At 33.6% G+C, this 19,744-nt stretch overlaps 1 protein-coding gene across 8 annotated transcripts in view; it reads right to left on the bottom strand.

Moving 5' to 3' along the window:
* LOC138189667 (uncharacterized) overlaps positions 1-19,744 on the bottom strand; it is a 143,436-nt gene that overhangs the window by 119,349 nt on the left and 4,343 nt on the right. Inside the window, exon 1 of one of the 8 annotated variants that reach the window (XM_069131772.1) lies at positions 18,449-18,868. The exons of the other annotated variants lie outside the window; for them this stretch is intronic. Coding sequence (XP_068987873.1) covers positions 18,449-18,538 — 90 coding nt within the window. The 5' untranslated portion in view covers positions 18,539-18,868. Of the gene's footprint in view, positions 1-18,448; positions 18,869-19,744 lie in introns of those variants that run through there. 8 annotated transcript variants of the gene reach the window in all.

The raw sequence follows: 19,744 nt of genomic DNA, 5'->3' as shown, positions 1-19,744 counted from the left end.
CAGCAAGCGCGTTAGATTGAATCTTACGGAACAGTGTAATTTAAAAACCGCATTTTTAAAAAAATATGCTAAATGTTTTTGAAATTGTTATTCTAGGTTTTGATTCAATTAGCGAGAAAGGCAGTGAATACGAGAGTGACTGTATCGTTTTTGTTGCATCGCGATACCGGTGTTCAGTTTATTTCTTGACCGTGTTGCACGAGTTTTTGATATCGATCCAAATAGACGGCTATGTCAGAAGACAGCGTGTTGTTATTATATAATAAATTAAAAATGGTACAGTCTAGACGAATGACTGCTAGTAAAATAGATATAAGCGACGTGCTTTGCGAACAAGACAAAATATCGTATTATTGTAATGGTTGTTGTGTAGCATATTTTAGTTTAGACGAGCGTCGAGTTGTGACATTTTGTTTGGGATAATTGGACGTTCTTCAACTCGAGCTAGAAACTTGCACGGAGGATAAATTAATTCCACGTAGATTATTTTGGCATACAAGTAGACAAAGTATCGGGTTTAGGATATTGTAAGTGTCGAGTTGTGTCGTTATTTTGAAAACTTTGAATGTGTATTATGTAAAACATCGAATAAAAGTCTCGAATGTTCTATTTTTTTTCATTTCAATTCAGTAAAATATTGTATTGATTCTACATTGTTAAATATTACATTAATATTACATATATCGCTATAGAAAAATGTAATTTTCAACTTCTTAAACTTAATTAATAATTAAAATAAATTGTTTCCACGAAACAATATTCGTTTTATCTAAATACCGAAAACAAAAAAGAGAACAAAAAATAAATTAAGATCAGAATTTCTACAAAATAATACCTGTATTAATAAATAATAAATAATTAGAATAAAGAATTATACCAATATACAGGTAAGTATAATAGCAATACTGCAATGCATACATCAATTCGATACTTCGATTCACCTTAAAAATAAATTTGTTAACCGATTATAACTTAGAATACAGATTATTTTTCACAATACCAACCGCAACGTGGTGTGATTGGTTAATGTTAGATTTCATGAAGGAATGACTAGTAGAATTTCTGGTTAGTAGAATGTATTATGCATTATGTTCTCTAATTTTATGTTACGATCAAACATTGCAAAATACAGGGTGGTTAGTAACTGATGGTACAAGCGGAAAGGGGGCGATTCTACACGAAAAAAGAAGTCGAAAATATAGAATAAAAATTTTTCCTTTGAGGCTTTGTTTTCGAGAAAATCGACTTTGAATTTTCGATCGCTACGCGTGCACTTTATCACGTCTCGTTATAACGGATCTCACTGTAGATCGTTGTCTCGATGGAAAAAATTAAAAAAAAAAAAATTTTATTCTATATTTTCGACTTCTTTTTTCGCGTAGAATCACCCCCTTTCCACCAGTGTACCACCAGTTTCCAACCACCCTGTATATTAGAACAAAATAGAAACTGTGCTCTTCTATTATTATCAAAACAAGAAATGTCCTCTTACTGTATTACAGTTCAGATACCTTGGTCCTTTGCTCGTTTGTTATGCATGAGATTATATTACCCCTAATGTAATACGAACATATACTAATCAAAAGTAGTGGAAGTAGAAAGAGTAGATCTTTTTCCTTTGTCCCTCACATTTAACAATCTGGAATAAAATAACTTTGGAAAGTGAAATGATAAACGTTTTATTATGCGTAATACGCAGAAAATGTGCAATTCTATTTGTCATGCGTTTAGTCACAGAGAATTAATCAGTAGTTTCAGTCAATGCGGAACTAGATTTCTGTATCTTGGCGAACAGAGTTTAACCTATCAACGGTTTACAAAACCGCATTTGTAAAAGTATAAGCGAAGCGACATTCATTATGCAACAGTTTGACAATTTATTAAAAAACTAAATCGGAACTTAAATTGTTCCGGCGACATTCGTAAATGCGCTTTTATAATTCGGCGAAACCAACATGTACACAAAAGAAAAATTTATGTCAAAAGAAAAAAAGGACTCGTTAAACCGCTATCGGCGACAAAAATAACGCATTTCAATTAGAAGCGTTAAATTCCATTTCGAAGAACGAGCCAAAATTATTTATCAGTGCGAGCGTATGGCGCCACTATTAATAAAAATAATATCACTAGCCATGATCGAAGAGTAAACGTCAAAACAGTAGTATTACCGCGGTGTAGGTAAGACATACAAGTCGAAAATAGTTGTTCGCGATCCGCCACCGCGGACGCATTTAGACGGTCGCGCTAAACTTAGATTGTTTTCTGAACAAACGAGTTAAGAGGGTCCGCGTGAGCACGAGTGTGCGTGACGCGCCAGAAAAAAGCCTCGAAAAATCAGATTTACGGGGATCTGCTTAACCAGGTCCACGAATCCGATTAACCGGTCAATTAAAAACCAATGTTTACACTGATTAACCAGATTTCTTCGCAGTTTCGAATCCCGATTTTTACGAATATGTAGCTTTGTTGAAACATAGTTACATATTTTAAGTATGGAATTTTTATCTCATCGTAAATTAATAAAATAGGTATAATGCTATAAATTATGAATTATAATAATATAATATAACAATGTAATATAATATAAATAATATAGATTATGATAATACAAATTAATATAATAGTTTCCATAACCTAGGGGAAAGATTGTTTAAAAATTCCTAATTTGTAATATAACCTTTTGTTTGTTTGCATCACGATATGTTAAAAAATAAAATTTTTTTCAACTAAGGTATTTCTAAGAATAAGAGATAGCGTTAGGGTTAGATAGTTAAGAGGTACTTATATAATGATAATTATAATATCTTTTTTATAATACATTGATAATGAATTACCTGGTAGCAAACAACCAGTATAATATTTATAAATGCATGTAGGTATTCCTTTTCCTTATCTTTTAAGCATAGGACGTAATAAAATATTAATTAGCGCAACATAAAAGATTAATCAAAGCAATGTAAAAGATTATAAAATAATGTAAATAAATAAAAACAGCTTACGGATATTTATATAGACGCAAATATAGGATAAAATTGTTTTTTTATCTCGTGAAGAGCGTTTTGTATAATAGATATAACGTTAAAGACAACGTATAATCAATAAACAATTATCCTTTATGGAGATCACTGTGATTTTTAGATTAAATGTTTCGAACTCCGATTCAACATTGCAATTTATTTTTAATAACTAATTCAATCGACTTACAGAAGCAAGATGTTGTAAAACGATTTGATGACAGCTATTATCAGAATTACTGATAACATGCAAGAGGAAAAGAGAAGTTCAAGTATTTGACTTTCCATAAAATGTAGCAACTCATTTTCATGATCCAAAGATCTCCTATGTCAATCTCCTTTTAAATGACATCGTTTTGATAAATTTCTTATGGATCGACAATCTTTGTTTATATGATTACCCTTGCAATGCGGACAGTCGAGTAATTCAGTAAAAAGACAAATCTTATACATAGTATCCTCATAATTAATGCGTATATTGCGTGCAATCTTACGTAAATCCTTGGAATCGACGCACACCTGCCTTTTAGAACTCGTTACATGACCAGATCACAACTAGACACTCATCAGAAGTCAGAATGTGCTAATAAACAAATATCTGCTTCTCACCAAGGTTTCTATCGGAGATCTTTTCACTTTTGGTACTCAAGTAATACATACCGAAAAATCAATTACTGTTCGCTTGAAAATGATCTTGCTTTATTCTTTTACTCCAAATTAACATTCCAGAGATGAATACACGATACAAAGGAAACGAACAAGATTGACAGATTGATGATTGATGAGTTAGCTGCGACGATGTTTCTCTTCAACTGAAAGACTCAGGAGGAGGAATTTGTCGTATGGTTATTCAGAAAAAAATAGCTGTATCTCGCATATTGCGATACACGTATCGTCGTGCGAAGAAATTTTAAGTTCAGTAGCAATACGTTACAAGAACTATATAGCGATATCACATGAATGATGTCAGTAAGTGATGAGTAAGCACTAATGTAACAGTCACACTCGTCATTCTAACTCCTTATCTGTCAATTAAGTTCTTAATCTCATTTAATAAATTTTTCCGTACCATCATCGAGTTTTTCACCCTTAATCTGCCCACCACGTCATATGTTCCAATCTTGTTTTATCTCGTGTGACTGCGAGTATAGGTATGTATATATACAATGATTATGATTATGGGCCCATTACAGTTTAATTAGCGCTCCGTTTATTTGTATTCATAAAATATTCTTTATTTGCATTGAAAGAATAAAACTTTCTGAATCAAGATACTTAAGATACGTACGTAGAAGTCAAATGCATATGATAAGGATCGCTGAAGAGGAATACAAGCAGGAAAGAAGTCACATGCGGATCGCAAGCCGCGAGTTGCCCAACCCTGCTGCGGAATAATCTGACGCAAGCTTCTGCTTGGCATTCCAAAAAACCAAATTCCATAGAGAAAAACTGCGACACGCAATGAAGTGAACGCGAGCGTCCTCGTTCGTTAGTCCACGTCCACAATGACATCAGCCTGACAGGCAATAATGTTAAGTAATATTTACTAACAGGCAGGACCGACCTCGGGGTCTCTGAAGAGGCCACGAATCGTTCCTAAGGGTGCTCTCGCCCATTCTCTCTCGCTCACTCACTCTCGTCGAGGGCGCAGCCACCATCAACTAAATTACTCGCGAGAACACGACCTCGCTTTCTTTTCTTCTCTCTCGTTTCCCACGCAGAACACTGTCGGTTGAGAATTTTGGCATTCGCACAATCGCGTTTCTGAACCGTCCCTTCAACTGTCGCATTCCAGCGAATTTATATCGATCTGCTGCTCGATTTTGTGTTTAGCTTGTCCTGCAATGTGTCGTATCCGTGAGAATCCGTGCTTCTCAAGTTGGCACTTTCTTTCGATCATAGATCGTGAATACATGTTTATTAATTCGTGTTTTCGTCAGAGTCTCAGTCGAGAAGCATCTTCCTCATGGCGTTCTCGTAATGTTTTTGTGAAACTGTATTCCAAAATCGGATTATCACTGTGGTTTCTGATCCGTATTTTAGTCTTCTTCAGTTTTTAAAAAGTACAAAGTAAACCGTTGAATAGAAGCGCGCGTAATCTTCATTAGAAAATATGTATCGTAAAACGAATTGTAATCGGTGGCTAGTTGAATATGCTCAAATGACGACAGTAAATCGCTGTTTTGTTTATACGTATGATTCATTACGGAAAGTGTACCGTATATATACATACGTGATAACCAATGCAGTATCTTAATGACTGAATTTACTACTGAACAGAAGAAGATAAGTTTGAACAAGTCGGTTAGTTTCGTGCGACAGTTCAAGATCTGACGCAGTAAAGTGTCATAAGTTAACATATCCGACATACAGATTGATATGCACAACAATTTTCATAATCTGATTATATCCGTCATTTCCATTGTGAATTGATTTTCGTCTTGATGCACATTATACGACACAATTGCTGAGAGATTAAAGTGTATTTTTTACATATAACGTGCAAAGATTACAAGCAGTCTACAAAAATTTTCTTAAATATCTACAAATACCGATGGCTCACGTTGCTATCCTTAACCTACGTTAATACCACTTCCTATCGCAACGTGTTTCAAAAAAAGAAAAAAAAAAAAAAAGGATAATCTAATCTAATCTGAAAATATTTATATGGTTCGAAAAATCTGAAATGATTAGACAACTAAGCAAAACGGTGCTGTAAAAATTTCATTTTGTTGATAGCGAACGAATGTTGAACGAATATTGCCCATATAATGCAACGTTAGATATGGATTCGCGTAGATCTCATCGAAAATGAGATTCTACTGCACCGTCGACTACCTTGTCAGGACATCGTAATTCCTCTCTTTTCCGTATTAAATCGCGTTACGCATCGATTTCACAAGAGCATATCGACGTATGAAGTAGAAGGTCGACCATAAAGTTTATGGTGCGAAGGAACAACGTATATCTATCTGTGTTCTACTCTTTTCTACGGATCTCGTTACGCTTCGTCTAGTTCGAGGAACGGATATTCCGTTGCCCGTGAAACTTCCAGCGATATGTTTCTATTAGCCGTTTTATAATTGAAAAGATGAAACATATATGTCATAAAATAATAGCAAATACGTTGGACTATAGATTCAAAGGTAAACACAACATATGTAAAAAACTGAACTTTAATAAAACAAAATGCTAACGCTTTAACACTTACAATCAACTTTTAATTTATACGACATACGCGTAAGAGATTTTACAATAAATTACGCGCCATCAAGATGTATTCTCATTTTTGGATCTCGTTGTATACACTTGAAGCGGAACCAATGTTAGCATTTGATATAGTAACATGACGGCGATGTCGATCGACGACATAAGTGGCACCCTCATGATTCTCACCCATCGCTCCGCTCCACCCCATGGACTATACCATTGATTATCTCCCTCGCTCCTATTGTCTTCTCTTTGTCCACCTTCTCAACCTTGTCCGGTCCGTAACTGTATGAATTCCGATATCCTCGTTGTACGGCACCCCTGCAGCTTCCTTACAGGGTAATGTACCACAAAGCCTAAACATGCATTAGCAGCAAATGGTATCGTCACGTAAACTCGTTTCGGAACACTTACGGTCTACGCTGAATACGAACAAACATGCGTTCACAATACGTTCGTAAGTGGCTTCAGCCAGTGAAAACGTTCTGTCAATTTCTTGAAGCCTTTAAGAAGACACGAATGCAGCTAATCAATCGTTTTAATACATTTTTTGTATTAATAAATATATAATGTACTAATATATATATAATTTACATACATTTTCGTAGTTATAAAAACAGTTGCTTTGTTTCACTTCCCATCTTGTATTTTGCACCTTCAGTATTAAAAACGTAAGATATAGAAATAGAATTAATAGCCAAGAAACAACTTCTCTAAACAAAAATTGTACACTTTTGAAAGTTGTTTTTTTACACATTATACATAACGACAAGATACTTCCAATGTTATATTAACACCTAGACGATATGCACAGTGAAAGTAACGAAAGTATAGCACAAGTAGGTTACGACAGAATTAAACAAAAAAAACTAAGTTTAATAGAAACGATCTTTTTTATCTTCTTGAAGTGTCAAACTTTATTTTAACTCATAAATCATCTCAAGCGATTTTCTCCGATTCCGGGATTATTATTCCTTTACTTTATTCCTAACTTTCCAATTTCCTACTAGATTCAGTTTAGATTGTTAAATATTCAATGTGTATCGTTGAAAAAAATATCTCTTTTTTTATATCAATATCACATCTAGCTTTGTCACCGTTCTAAGGACCCACTGATGGTAATTTGCGCCTTACGCTTGCCACCTATTTAAGGTAGATACTCGTGCTCATATCATGGGTCATTTGGTACGGTTGATCAGCTGGTCAATTAAAAACCTGTGGTGGACGTCAGTGATCCGTGATATGAGCAGGTAAGTATACCTTAAATAGGTGATAACCGTGAGGCGTACATGGGTATCTGATGAAATTCTGCAACTCTAGACACCGAGAATACATTGCGACACCGATCCTAAATCCATATAAAACTCACGAGCATATTTATTTTGTTATAGTTTAAATCAGGAGCTTTTTATTTAAGCTATGAATCGCGTAAAAAAATTACAAGATCTTGACAATTTTTACGGCTACCATACACCAGTGAAATGAAAAATGTCGCTCATCTGTCATTAAAGGATCATGAAAAATTCACTGAGCCATTAATCGACATAGATATAAAACACCGGCTTTTTAAAAAATCATGTAAATGGGTTTTTACTTTACTGGAATTAGGACAGAATTTCCAGTAATTTCTACAATAGCCTTATAACCTTTTATACTACGTATCTATAACAAAACGACGTTTTCGTCATTGACGATTGTAAAATCAAAATATCCATCAATTTTGAAAAACGTTGAAGATACTCTGTCATATCAAATATTCAACCAATATTTAATTCTTTATGGAAAAATAAATTAGCTCGTTTGTCACATCGATATCCTTTGCTTTTACCTTAATAAATAGTAATAAGTAATAAAACTACAAATATAGCGAAGAATTGTTAAGAACTAAACTTCTTTGATTTATTATCGATTAACGTTTTGTTTGTATATTTATTTTATGTACCTTCTCATGTATATAATTGTGGTCGCGTATAATTTTCCCAGACAAAATGCGATCGCGAATAGAAAAAGTTCAAAAAGCGCTGGTTTAGATTAAATTTAACATTTTTTGTATGTCCCGAATTATTAATTAATTATTTATTAATTCGTAAAAGTCTAAAATACGTTGTGCGGTTATCGTATTTGTTTCAATCGCATAATTTTTCCACGCAGATATTATTTCCATCGAACCAATAGTTTCCCGTATTATTTCAAAACAAACCAATAAATCTGCAATAGTAAAACTAGTCGTTGAAAAAGTACGTTACATCATTTCGCGAATTATTATGATTAAATGAACAATGTTCCGACAAATAAAAATACACGCGGTTAAAGCTTCATAGGAGAAGCTAGCGGAGACGGAAGAATTTGACAAGGGTCGTTTCTTGTTATAAGACCCTTGTATTATTACTCGCACATAAAGATTCCGTAACAGTAACGAGTATAACGAGGACCATTAGCAAGAAATCCGTGATAAACAACTCCGACGAGAAACCAATAAATGATAGATTTCTTCGATCGCGGTACGTTTTAACGAAAACGACGGGAGACCAGTTGTCAAAGAGGAGAAAGAGAAGAAGACAAGAGAGGAAAGTGGTAGTCATGCTGGAAGTCTCGTTAAAACGTCTTCGAGACGATTCAGGATGGAAGGATGCTACTTTCCCATTTCCTCCTCGTCTCATGATTTGCTATCAAAGACGCCATCTTGAAAGCGCTTTAAATCAATTTATTAGCTTCGTTTTTAATCACCCGACGGGAGCGTTCGGACAGTCCACGATGGAGAAGGAACGGCACCGCGAAGAGAGGGACCAAAAGAAATTGCAAGGCAAGCCCTTCGATCGTGAAAATATTTCTCCTTCAAAGATGGTGTCCTTCGCCTCTTTTCCCTTGCATCTTGATTAAACAATCCTACGGCATACCGAGGGGCTTGTCGTTTCGAAATTACCCACCGAGATTATATTCCAACTATTTCCGTTATTCCTATAGCACGCACGGTGTCCTGTGTTTCTTCGGCAATGAACGAATTTTTAAGCGAAGGAAAACATTGATCCGTTTTCTGGATCGTTATCAGAATAGAACGAATTTTTATGCACACCTATATTTTCCAGGATATAATTAAGAAAGTAGAATCTTGGTAGGAAATTGTTTTATCTGCCAAATACTATAGACACTTTTTCATACTATATGCAATTTGCACTTTCAAATTTCCTATGAATACATGAAAAGCCGTGTCTAGTCACTATGAAGATTCCTTCATTAGTTCTTTATATATATACTTTAAATGTATTACGTATTACACAACAAAATTATTATTAATTTTTCTACTATATTCATTCGAATGAAATGAATTCGTAGTTAAATATTTCATCCACGTGTTTAAAATAAATGTTTGCTGTTCAGGTATGAAAGTTGATTAAAATGTTAACCTGGCAGGGAGAAAAAATCATTTCTTATATTTCACGATCTCATTTACAATGGATCAATATGAAATTGTAAGGGTGTTTAAATAGTAGAATTTAATATGATGTTCGAGAAGAATTCAAATAATAGAGATACTTTTGAAAGCAATAGTTGAGAATAGCCTCAAGAATCCAAGTCTCTGAAGTAGATGAAGATCTTCATTATGCGATCGTTTCAATATCTTAAAAGTCTTTATTTTCGCACGTGGTTCTAACATTGAATAACAATGACTTCTTACTATCATGGACGACTTTTGTTATAAAACAGTTCACTTCAAAGAGGTAGTATACTACCATATAATGGGAAACTTTCTCCTTGAATCATCTGTTTAGAGATGTACGGAAACCATCATTAACTTGCACGATATTTCGACATAGAGGAAAATTCAAACATCTTTTAAATAACACAATTTTCTTTAAAAATGTTCTACTTCCGACAAATGTACAGAAATCTTATAACGATATAATAGAACAAAGCAATGCGTTATAAAACGCGATTATCGAAAGCTATGTTCGCTTGAAAAATTTCGAAGTATTAGTCAACGACGAGATAATCTTTTTTCTCCAATGCAAAGATCTCTCGAATGAAATTGTAATTTTATTAAAACCGCGCAAGGAATTTGAAATTTCAAATTCCCTGTGAAACAAAAGTGATTATAGGAGATATTGAAACGCATTTTCTTTCGCGATATATAGACTAATCAAGTTATCTACACGCTCGATTCAATCTCTCTCTCTTTCGCGCGCTCTCCATCTCTCGGGAAGGGGTCTATACGAGGTTGTTTCGTGACAAGGTAAGCTAAAGCAATTGCGTTTCACCAATAAGTTTAGTCAACGATCACAGAAACGCACTGAATCCCTTTGATCTTGGCATTGATAAACGAACTTGCCCTGCCAACAAACATTCCCCAGATTTCATCATGCGAGCATCGGGCACCATGAACAATAAACGAGCTATAATTCAGCTATATCAAGCTCAGAGATAACCAGTTAAGTCTAGAAAATTAATTTAGCGCAAACGAGACACGACTGTGGTCAATCGGCTTGTCTTTCCATTTCTAAAGAAATCTTTTCTACCTGATTGCCAAATAATTTCATTTACAGTTTTCATTTGTCATTGTTGTATATCGAAATAGAAATCGAAGTGAAAATTAGTTTCTTAATTAATGTTTCCTTGTCCCTGAGATACGTCAAATCAATTACGTATTATTAATTACTTAATTATGTCTGTTCACGTGTTCATTATTATTCAATCGTTCATCTTTTTTTCTTTTTTTAACATAAACATGTACATATTAGATTGGCCAATACGTATAAGTAATGTCGAATTCTTCACTAAACATTCATTTCTGTCGTTCTACTTGCGAAAGCGACAGTCTATCGATAAGTTCTATAACGTCCGTACGATCTATAACCTGACATCTCAAATTTTGTGCAATTTAAAAAATAATTCATTACATTTGTTTACATTTTTTTCATGTTTACTTTGACTCGAAGATGAACAGTAAGAAGACGTATTTTCGTATTTCGCAATTGTGAGTTATAATTTAATAGGTCATATAATTTCAAAGGTAAAAATACTGTATAAACAGCACAAAAGATGTACGTGGTGTAGGAATGAAAAAATGCTGCAAAGATAGTTCACAAAGTTTCCTGATGGAGATTTTGATCTTATCGATGGTAAACGACTGTCGTAGTACTAGTAGTAGTAGAAAATAATCCACATTAGTGCACAAGAGTTGACTGAAATGTTAGGAATACAGAAATTCAACGTTGAAGATCATTTGCATTAACTCTTGGTATAGTTTCATACCAAAAAGTCTGACATTACCCTCTAGTCAATCCAATATGTGTGTATGTGTGTGTGGTGTGTGTGTGTGTGTATACATATATGTATATATCTCTTTAAGGGAAAAAGATTTGTTGGAAACAGCGAATCGGTGAATTGTCAAACGGTGAAACGAAAAGGTCGCAAAAGCAATTCGAGAGTTACATTCACAACAGGATGAAACTATTTTCCTGCGTACTGATACCTTTCTCAGTCTCAATTTCAGAAATGAACTTTACTCATTACCCCATCCGTGATGAGACTGCGTTAGTCCTTCCTCGACACCAGCTAACTAATGCAATTTTTATCTTTCACGATGGTGACAGTTCTGGCAAAAGATTTAAGATTATAAAAGAAGAAAGAAGCCTGCAATGAAATGATACACACAAGAGTTGTTAAAAAGCATTAATTACTATTGCTTGTTACTGCAAAAATCTCATCAAGTTATAAAGCTTGAGGAAGTTCTTGAAACTTACAGTTTGGATAAATTTTTATTGAAATTTTAACAAAAAAAGAAAAAAGAGCAGAATACAAATTTAACTCTGTTTATGTACAGAGAATCATGCTACTAATTATTTTTGCGATTGAAAAATGTTGAATTAAATAATATAATTTTCTACGAAACATATTTTCTATGAGACATAGGCAAATTGTAATTGAGATGAAAATAAGACTATAGCAAATAGTAAGTCATTTCGGCCAACTTGCTATTTTTATTTTAAAAGCAACCCAATTTTATGTTAAGGTCAAATAAATTATCTTGCAATAATTTTTCATTGTAGTTAACGATTTTTATCGAAATAACGAATAATCTAGAGCGTTAAACACTGTGTTTCAGTTATGAACAATAAATCCAGATTCTACAACGTAATAGCATACGCTTTCAAAATTCTCCTCGTTTCAATGACTTTACTTGAATAATAAATGTATAATAAGCTCGTTTGCACGAGACAACTTCTACTTCTGGCACAATTAAACAAAATAGGATCAGATATTATTCTCCCGGTTTATTAGTTTATATAAAAGCAAGACATATTAATATTATCATTAATTACATATTTGAAAAATTGTAGAAGAAGAAGCATTTAGCACCGATTTGAAAGTTTCAATCAACCTCGGCCAGATTTCCTTTAGGCAGTACAAAGGGATGCAATTTCAAGTTAAAAATAAAAAGGCAATCAATAAGAAAAGGAGATTGGCTATGAAAATTGGCTATGTGATGCACGTGCTCGTTGGAGAATCATATTCTTCGGTAGCATCGCGCTTTATTGAGACATGTACCGAAAATTCTATTTAGATAAAGCCAACGACAAGTACCGCGAGGCTTTATTCGCTCACCCTTTCGGATGGAACTTCCTGTGAGCTGCAAATCGATAAAAAGGGGAATAGAACAACGCGACACTGTTTCGTCGGGCACGGACATAGGCACAGGATTTTTAAATCCACGACAAGGAAAATGGAACAGCTCCGGAATAGAGATTTCTTTAACAACGCAGCTAGAATAGAACGAAACAAAAGCAGCGTTGTAGCGACATTGAAACAGGTGTTACAGATCTTTCGATTTCGTTTCTGCTTCTTATCCGAGGGGTAACTTTCCGAGATTGAATCTTAAACTTTGTTCAAATAAAACTTGAATTCAAACAATTTAGCTGGAAATTTATCTAATCTGATTTCAAATAATGGATACTTAATACGTTCAATGACGATATTGATAAAATCTATAACATCATTTTAGTTTTAATATTTCTTAACAATCTAACGTCGCGCGTCCGAGTTACATTTTTAACTAAAACCAAGTAAATGACAATTTTCTTTGATTCTTTTCGTCACAGAAGATAGAACAGGGATCGTTAGAAATCCTGTCGCATTGGATGTGTTGAAGAAATGTCACAAAATGCTGATTGTTAATGAGATTGTCTAATGAGAGAAATTGCAAACTGATTGTTACAAATTCTAAAGAAACGTTATTAGAAAGAATAAGAATAGCCAATTTGGGTAAGGAAGTCCGATCAGAATGAGAAATCTTTTGGAACTCGTTAAATTAACAGCGAAAGTTTCTGTGCTAAGTAATATATAAGTGAAATAAAAGAACATAAAAATCCATTTGCATATTTCCATGTGAATTATAGTAATACAGTAACTTTATTCTAGTAACTAGTAATAGTTACAATAAAAAAGAAGCTGCATTTTAGGTATTTCAATAAAATTCAAAATAAAAGAACTCTGACTACTCAGAAAACTCGATTAAGTTGTAAGTACCTAAAATTGTTGCTTTTTCTTTTTCCTTTAAATCGTGCACATTTTTATACATAACTGTGAAATAGCATGTATTAGTGACCCAGATAGTGTTAAGGGAACAAAGTTACAAAATATTTTCGAGCATATTTTAATTTACGATCAGGTGGCAAATAACGAATCTACGAAAACAAACGGCATACAAAATTAGATGAGAAACGGATCGTTTTTTTGTAGAAATTATATTCGTGCGTCACGTTGATACAAATGAAAAGGAAGAGATGTTCCGTGATTTCAGGATTTTCAGGTCAATTCGCTGAATCATTGTCTGGCAAACAACCCAGTAAATTTATGTTAATTTAGTTTATTCGTGAATTTACTTCGTGTTCTAAATACCTATGTTTCCAACGTGTTTCAGGAAAGTTTTAAATACTACGTTTAACGTAATCGTTTAATAATCATGATTTTATTTTACAATTTAGTATGTAATTTTTCCTGAGTTTAATTTTCATTACGACAAAGATAATAAAACTTATTATTTAGACATTGGAAATGGATATTAAAAGTTAATTAAAAAATTTGAATTTGAATTAAAAAATAAAGTTTTCAAAAGTCTATTAAAAATATCAATAGATTAACAAAAGCGAATAAAAGATGCCAGAAGATTAACAGAAAAATTGCCTATACGAGAAATATACACATCGTATCGAACAGAATGATTTTTCACGTAGAATGATTCTTTTCTCACAAAAACTATACGAGAATAAACCAGTGTTTGCTGATTTTTAATCAGAGAATAAACTGTTAAATGCCCGCAAGTTAGTTTTTGTGGAATAAATGTAATAAAGGCTGAAATCGATTTTTATTGACATTTAAAAAATACTTTGAAAATGCGTGAGAAAATAGATAATCTATCTCTAATTTGTAACAATATTGAATATTATTTCAAAATCTTTCTATTATTTAATAGTACGTATACCTCTAACGATAAGTATACTCCTATCATTAATATTTGATTGATCCTTTCTCTTATTCTTTTTGGGGCTATGAAGAAAGAAAATGAAGTTTTATTAAAAAAGAAAAAAGAAGATAATTTGAACAAACTGTTACATAATTAGATTCTTCTGACAAACGTCCCGTTAATGGGACAACGTGCATAGGTTATTATATAAATAGAAAGATACAAGGAAGTATTTATTGATCGATATAATGAAAAATAAAGGGGGCAGAAGAACGTGTGTGAACGAACCATAAAGGCACCCTTATTATGTAGTTTAGTTTATTTAAACAAAGGATCTTCCAGCTTACCTGATTTTAATTTAAAAGATTAATGTAAAAGAACAAAAAATCCCATTTTTTCGATTTATTTCCATTGAAACAAAATTAATTAAAAATTTAGCTTTTGAAATTAAATTAAGAGTTCCAATAGAGGTGGTTTCCTATTTTATCCCATTAAAACGAACAAAACCCCGTAAAGCGTACACAAAGTAATTTCCATATTAAGGAATATATTAAACTCGTAAATTCGTGATACAAGTTTAATTATTAACTATAATGTAATTATTCCTCTTGAAAAACTGATTTAATCCGCAGAAAACATAGAATCCAAGTATGTATGTAATTTAATGAAAGTTCAATCGACTATAGTAATAGCGCAACAAAATGTCAACCGTGAACAACAATCACCTTAAAATAATTCGTTTATAGCAACCCTTCGAGCTATCTGACCGAGTGTTCAAAGGACGGACACGTATTCTGCTCAACAGTGCGTAATCAACTTTTTTGCAAACTCCTAAAAACGCATTTACGCTTACGATGCATTTTGCATGCACTTCTGTGCATAAATTGTTGCTCGTTCCAAATTATTTTTCGGCTCTCACGACAAAAGGACAGTAGATTTTATTTTTATAAAGAGATTCAAATCTTCTTTCATTATAAACTAACTCGAAGTATATTCGCTATTCGTACTACGATATTTCAACATAAAACGGCTATATCGTATTGTATATTTATTTGTATTGCATATTGAATACGAACTATTGAGTGACGTAATGTTTTAGCTTAAAATAGAATTACTACATCATTCTTTGACTTGTCAGTTTTGTAATGTAATACGTACAAAAAAATGGTAACACTGTAACTAACGAACTGAATAATCTAACTATGAAAATAAGTAAGTATAGGGTTTACATGATTGAAAAACAATGTTATTAATATAATATTGTATTTATAATATTAATATAATACTTCAAATGAATTCGGGCATGCTACTGAATAATCTTCGTTCTTCCGCATTGGAAAATTATCAAGGAAAAATTAATAACAAAGAGCTATCAACTGTTAGATGAAGTTAAAATAGAGGGGAACAGGTGGGGAATGTGATATCCAGTATAGAATTTCAAGGTTAAAAGAATTGTTACCATTGATAGAAAAATGGAAGGGAAGTAGAAACTTCTGGCTAATTTTATACTTCTCATTATTTTGTAGAAATAAATAGTATGTTACGCGTTAAAGTAAACTAAATTGTAAAACAAAATTCTAGTGTTTTTATTAATTATAAATGAATGAAATCACAGAATAGAGTAAATTTTTAATTAATAATAAAGAATTATAGCACGTTCAAGTATTGAACTCAGGGAAATACGATAAATTTATAATGCTGAAATAAAAATTGGATATTTTCGTTGTAACTGCCTTACTCATTGACGAGTTGTAATTTAATTGCTTCGAACGATCTTGTCATTTTAATAATTGAAAATTGAAATGCTTGGAACGTCTAAATACGATATTGATGAAAACGAGAGAAGCTATACGAGAGATGCAGCTCGTCTGCAAGTGGCATCGATTTCATTTTATAATAACGTGCAATGACCATGCTCATTTCATTGTTATATTCACGGCTGAAGTTATCTGATTACCGTGTCATTTGATGAAACTTCCGACCCTCTCTATTTCTATCATCCGTCCATTGTCATGGTTTCGTCCAGTTGAACCGATAAGAGAAGACAAATCATACTTTAAATTACAAGCATAATGATACCATCCAATAAAATATATACACTTTATCTTCAATTCATAAAAAAATTGTAAAGAGATCTTTTAATAATATTTGTTCAACAAATCCTTGTTTCACAAAAAACAAAAGATATTTATATATTTCAATTCATATTTATCTCTATAATATATTGGTACAAAATATTTGTAGAATTTTTCAACTAACAAATTTTCCTTTATTAACATTATTTAGAAGATTAGGTACTCTAATGGTAATAAAAGTTACTTCTTTAAAATATTATTCCTCGTATAACATAATTATAATTAGAAGATAAGTAATGATAAGTTGTTCTTTAAATATAAGTAACTTTAAATTAACGTTAAATATACGTGTACTGGTAAACAATGTAACACATTATACCTTGTATAATTAAGATTAGAAGGCAAATAATATGTTAATTCACTTTACCATTTGAACGAAGTGATTTTCTTATATTTCTTATATTTATATTTATTGATAATTATTTTCCTATTGCTTCAATTCAAAAATCTGATTTCTAAGGAACAGATGAATAATCATAAGCATATTCCGGTAAACCATCTATACCTCGCCTATAACTTGTAACAAAAAACAAAATCATGTTTAACGTTAAGCGAGTTGAGAACATTATAAGAAACATAAAACATGCGATCGGTACAGAATATGGAGTAATTCTTCGTTTGCTTTGCTCATAGATTACCTATCGTAAACTGTACGTCGAGCGTAAAAACATAATTCTATAATACATAATACGTAATACGCACAAACTGAATCGATATTCCGCATATGTCGTAAAATACAACAAATCCAGTAGTCAACGCGTAAAAAAATTAACGAATGTCAAACATTCGAATACTATCTATCAACCTTTTAACTCTGTCATAGATGAAGTGAATTATTTTTCCCATCAATTGAAGTCATGGGTATAGAGAATATAAAAATATGTTTCCATTTCTGCAGAGTTATATATATGTACTGCTACATACATATGTGCATAAACAACCTTAGAAAACAAACAATTTCATTCCATTCAATGTCAATTTAATAAAATATATTGAATATATTCGGCGATAGGAACCATAACGTTAACCCCTTTAAAGAGGTAAACGGTTGTACACAAAAAAAGTAAATTAATTTTACTAAAATAAGCATATGTGTATCTATTAAGCACTTGCTTTGTCTCAAGCTTTCTGATTTTTAATTTCTGCTCACGAAAAAGTTATAACTTTCCAAAAAACATATATATAGATATATATATCGCACGACGATGTATCGCAAACGAATCGAATGTCAACAAATATGGCAGACGATGAGAGAGAGAAGTCGCTCGGATCTATCCCGCAAATGCAGCCTATACACAATGAAGCTAGGCAATCGAGGCAATCGAAGACGTTCATCGAACCCGGAGGCATTGTCGCGCACGCGATCGAACCAGTGTTATGTATATAGACGTAACTAAGGTGTATACGTGTGTACAAGTATGTGTACATGTATATAGTACTGATACTACATGTTATGCGAGTATGCATCAACACGATGTGCCGAAACACAACTTCCCTCTGCTTTGTCTGTAATCACACTAGCTAGAGGATAGAGAAAAGGAGATTTGGAGTGGCGGTGGCCGCGCGTCTTTTCGGTTGAGGAACGTGATACGTCGTGCGTGCTCGTGCGTATTCGTACTGCGACTCACCGGGTAGGGAGAGAACTCGTCGTGTAGGACCACCCAGCGACGAGCGTCGTGTCGGCCCCCAAAAGACAAGCACGTGGAGTACGGTATCATGGTGACGGCGGCGACAAGAAGGGGGCGTACGATCCGCTCGAACCTTGTCACCGAGGACGTCGCTACTAATTGTCGTCCGCGTCGTGACCGTCGTTGTCGACACGTTGTATTTTTTTTTTTTTTATTACCACGTCTTTTCGGCCGAGCACGTTTGACGTTTAGCGGCGTTGGTAGAACGCGCCTCGCGCCGCACCACCGAACAACCGAACGGGTTAGAGAAGCCCACGATGGAAAACAAGAGGCGACCGGCTAGCTCGAAGGACCACGAGACTCGAGCGTAGCTAGGGAATCACGACAGCTGATTGGTCGACGGGAGTACCACCGCCGTCTGCCGACCATTGCGCGCAACCGCATCCGAGAGATCAATGAGACTCGAGCCGAAGAAGACACTCACCTAGAAGTACCCGAACACTCACGAGCGCGTGCGAGGTTCACCGAAGACAGGGCTGTCTAAGAATCGGGTCGCGGTGCCGCATATAGTCGATACGGAGCGACGTTTTACGTTTGACAATTGACAATTTTCTTCCTCGATAGCTTCTCTTCGAGAGATAAATCGTCTGACATTTTCTCTCTAACGCACACCGTATATATAATATAAACATATGGGCATATGTGCTCCACATATTTTTCAGTGTTCATCGCTACTAACGGTGCTGATTGGTATGACTGTGATTACTCGTCGATTATGTCATTTTCTGTTTAACGATTGTAACATTTAATTCGGTGGTCGATGAACGTTCAACCCTGCTACGCTCATTCAGTTATTTTCAACCAAATTATATTTTTCTAATGTTAAAATATTTCTTCACAGTTTGGAAGAAATATGAAAAACGTCTTATTGATTTTTCGTTTCAATCGTATGTTAAACATCTTCTTAAAACATTGTAAATTCTTTTTATTTTCTAAAATGAGTGCTAGATTGAAATATAAAAATTCGAGGATTATGATAGGATTAATCGACCGATGTTTAGCGAGCAAAAATCCATTTTTATAGTTGCAAAAGTAGTCGCAATTCGATGGAAGGAATAATAATAGATATAGTCCTTATTCCGGGAAGTAAACAACAATAAAATACGTTTATGCCTATACACTTTAGGGTACGTTATATATTGTTGCATCCTTCGTAGAACTGAATTGCGTTTTCCGTAATGATTGCATTTATGAAGTTGACTTTAGCGTACGTCACGCAGAAATGTACGTGCAGGT

This window comes from Bombus flavifrons, chromosome 2 (assembly GCF_040668555.2).
Source record: "Bombus flavifrons isolate JBK064 chromosome 2, iyBomFlav1_principal, whole genome shotgun sequence".
Classification (NCBI taxonomy): Eukaryota; Metazoa; Arthropoda; class Insecta; order Hymenoptera; family Apidae; genus Bombus; species Bombus flavifrons.
The sequence above is the reverse complement of the archived record's forward strand: the minus strand, read 5'-3'. Positions and strand labels throughout refer to the sequence as shown.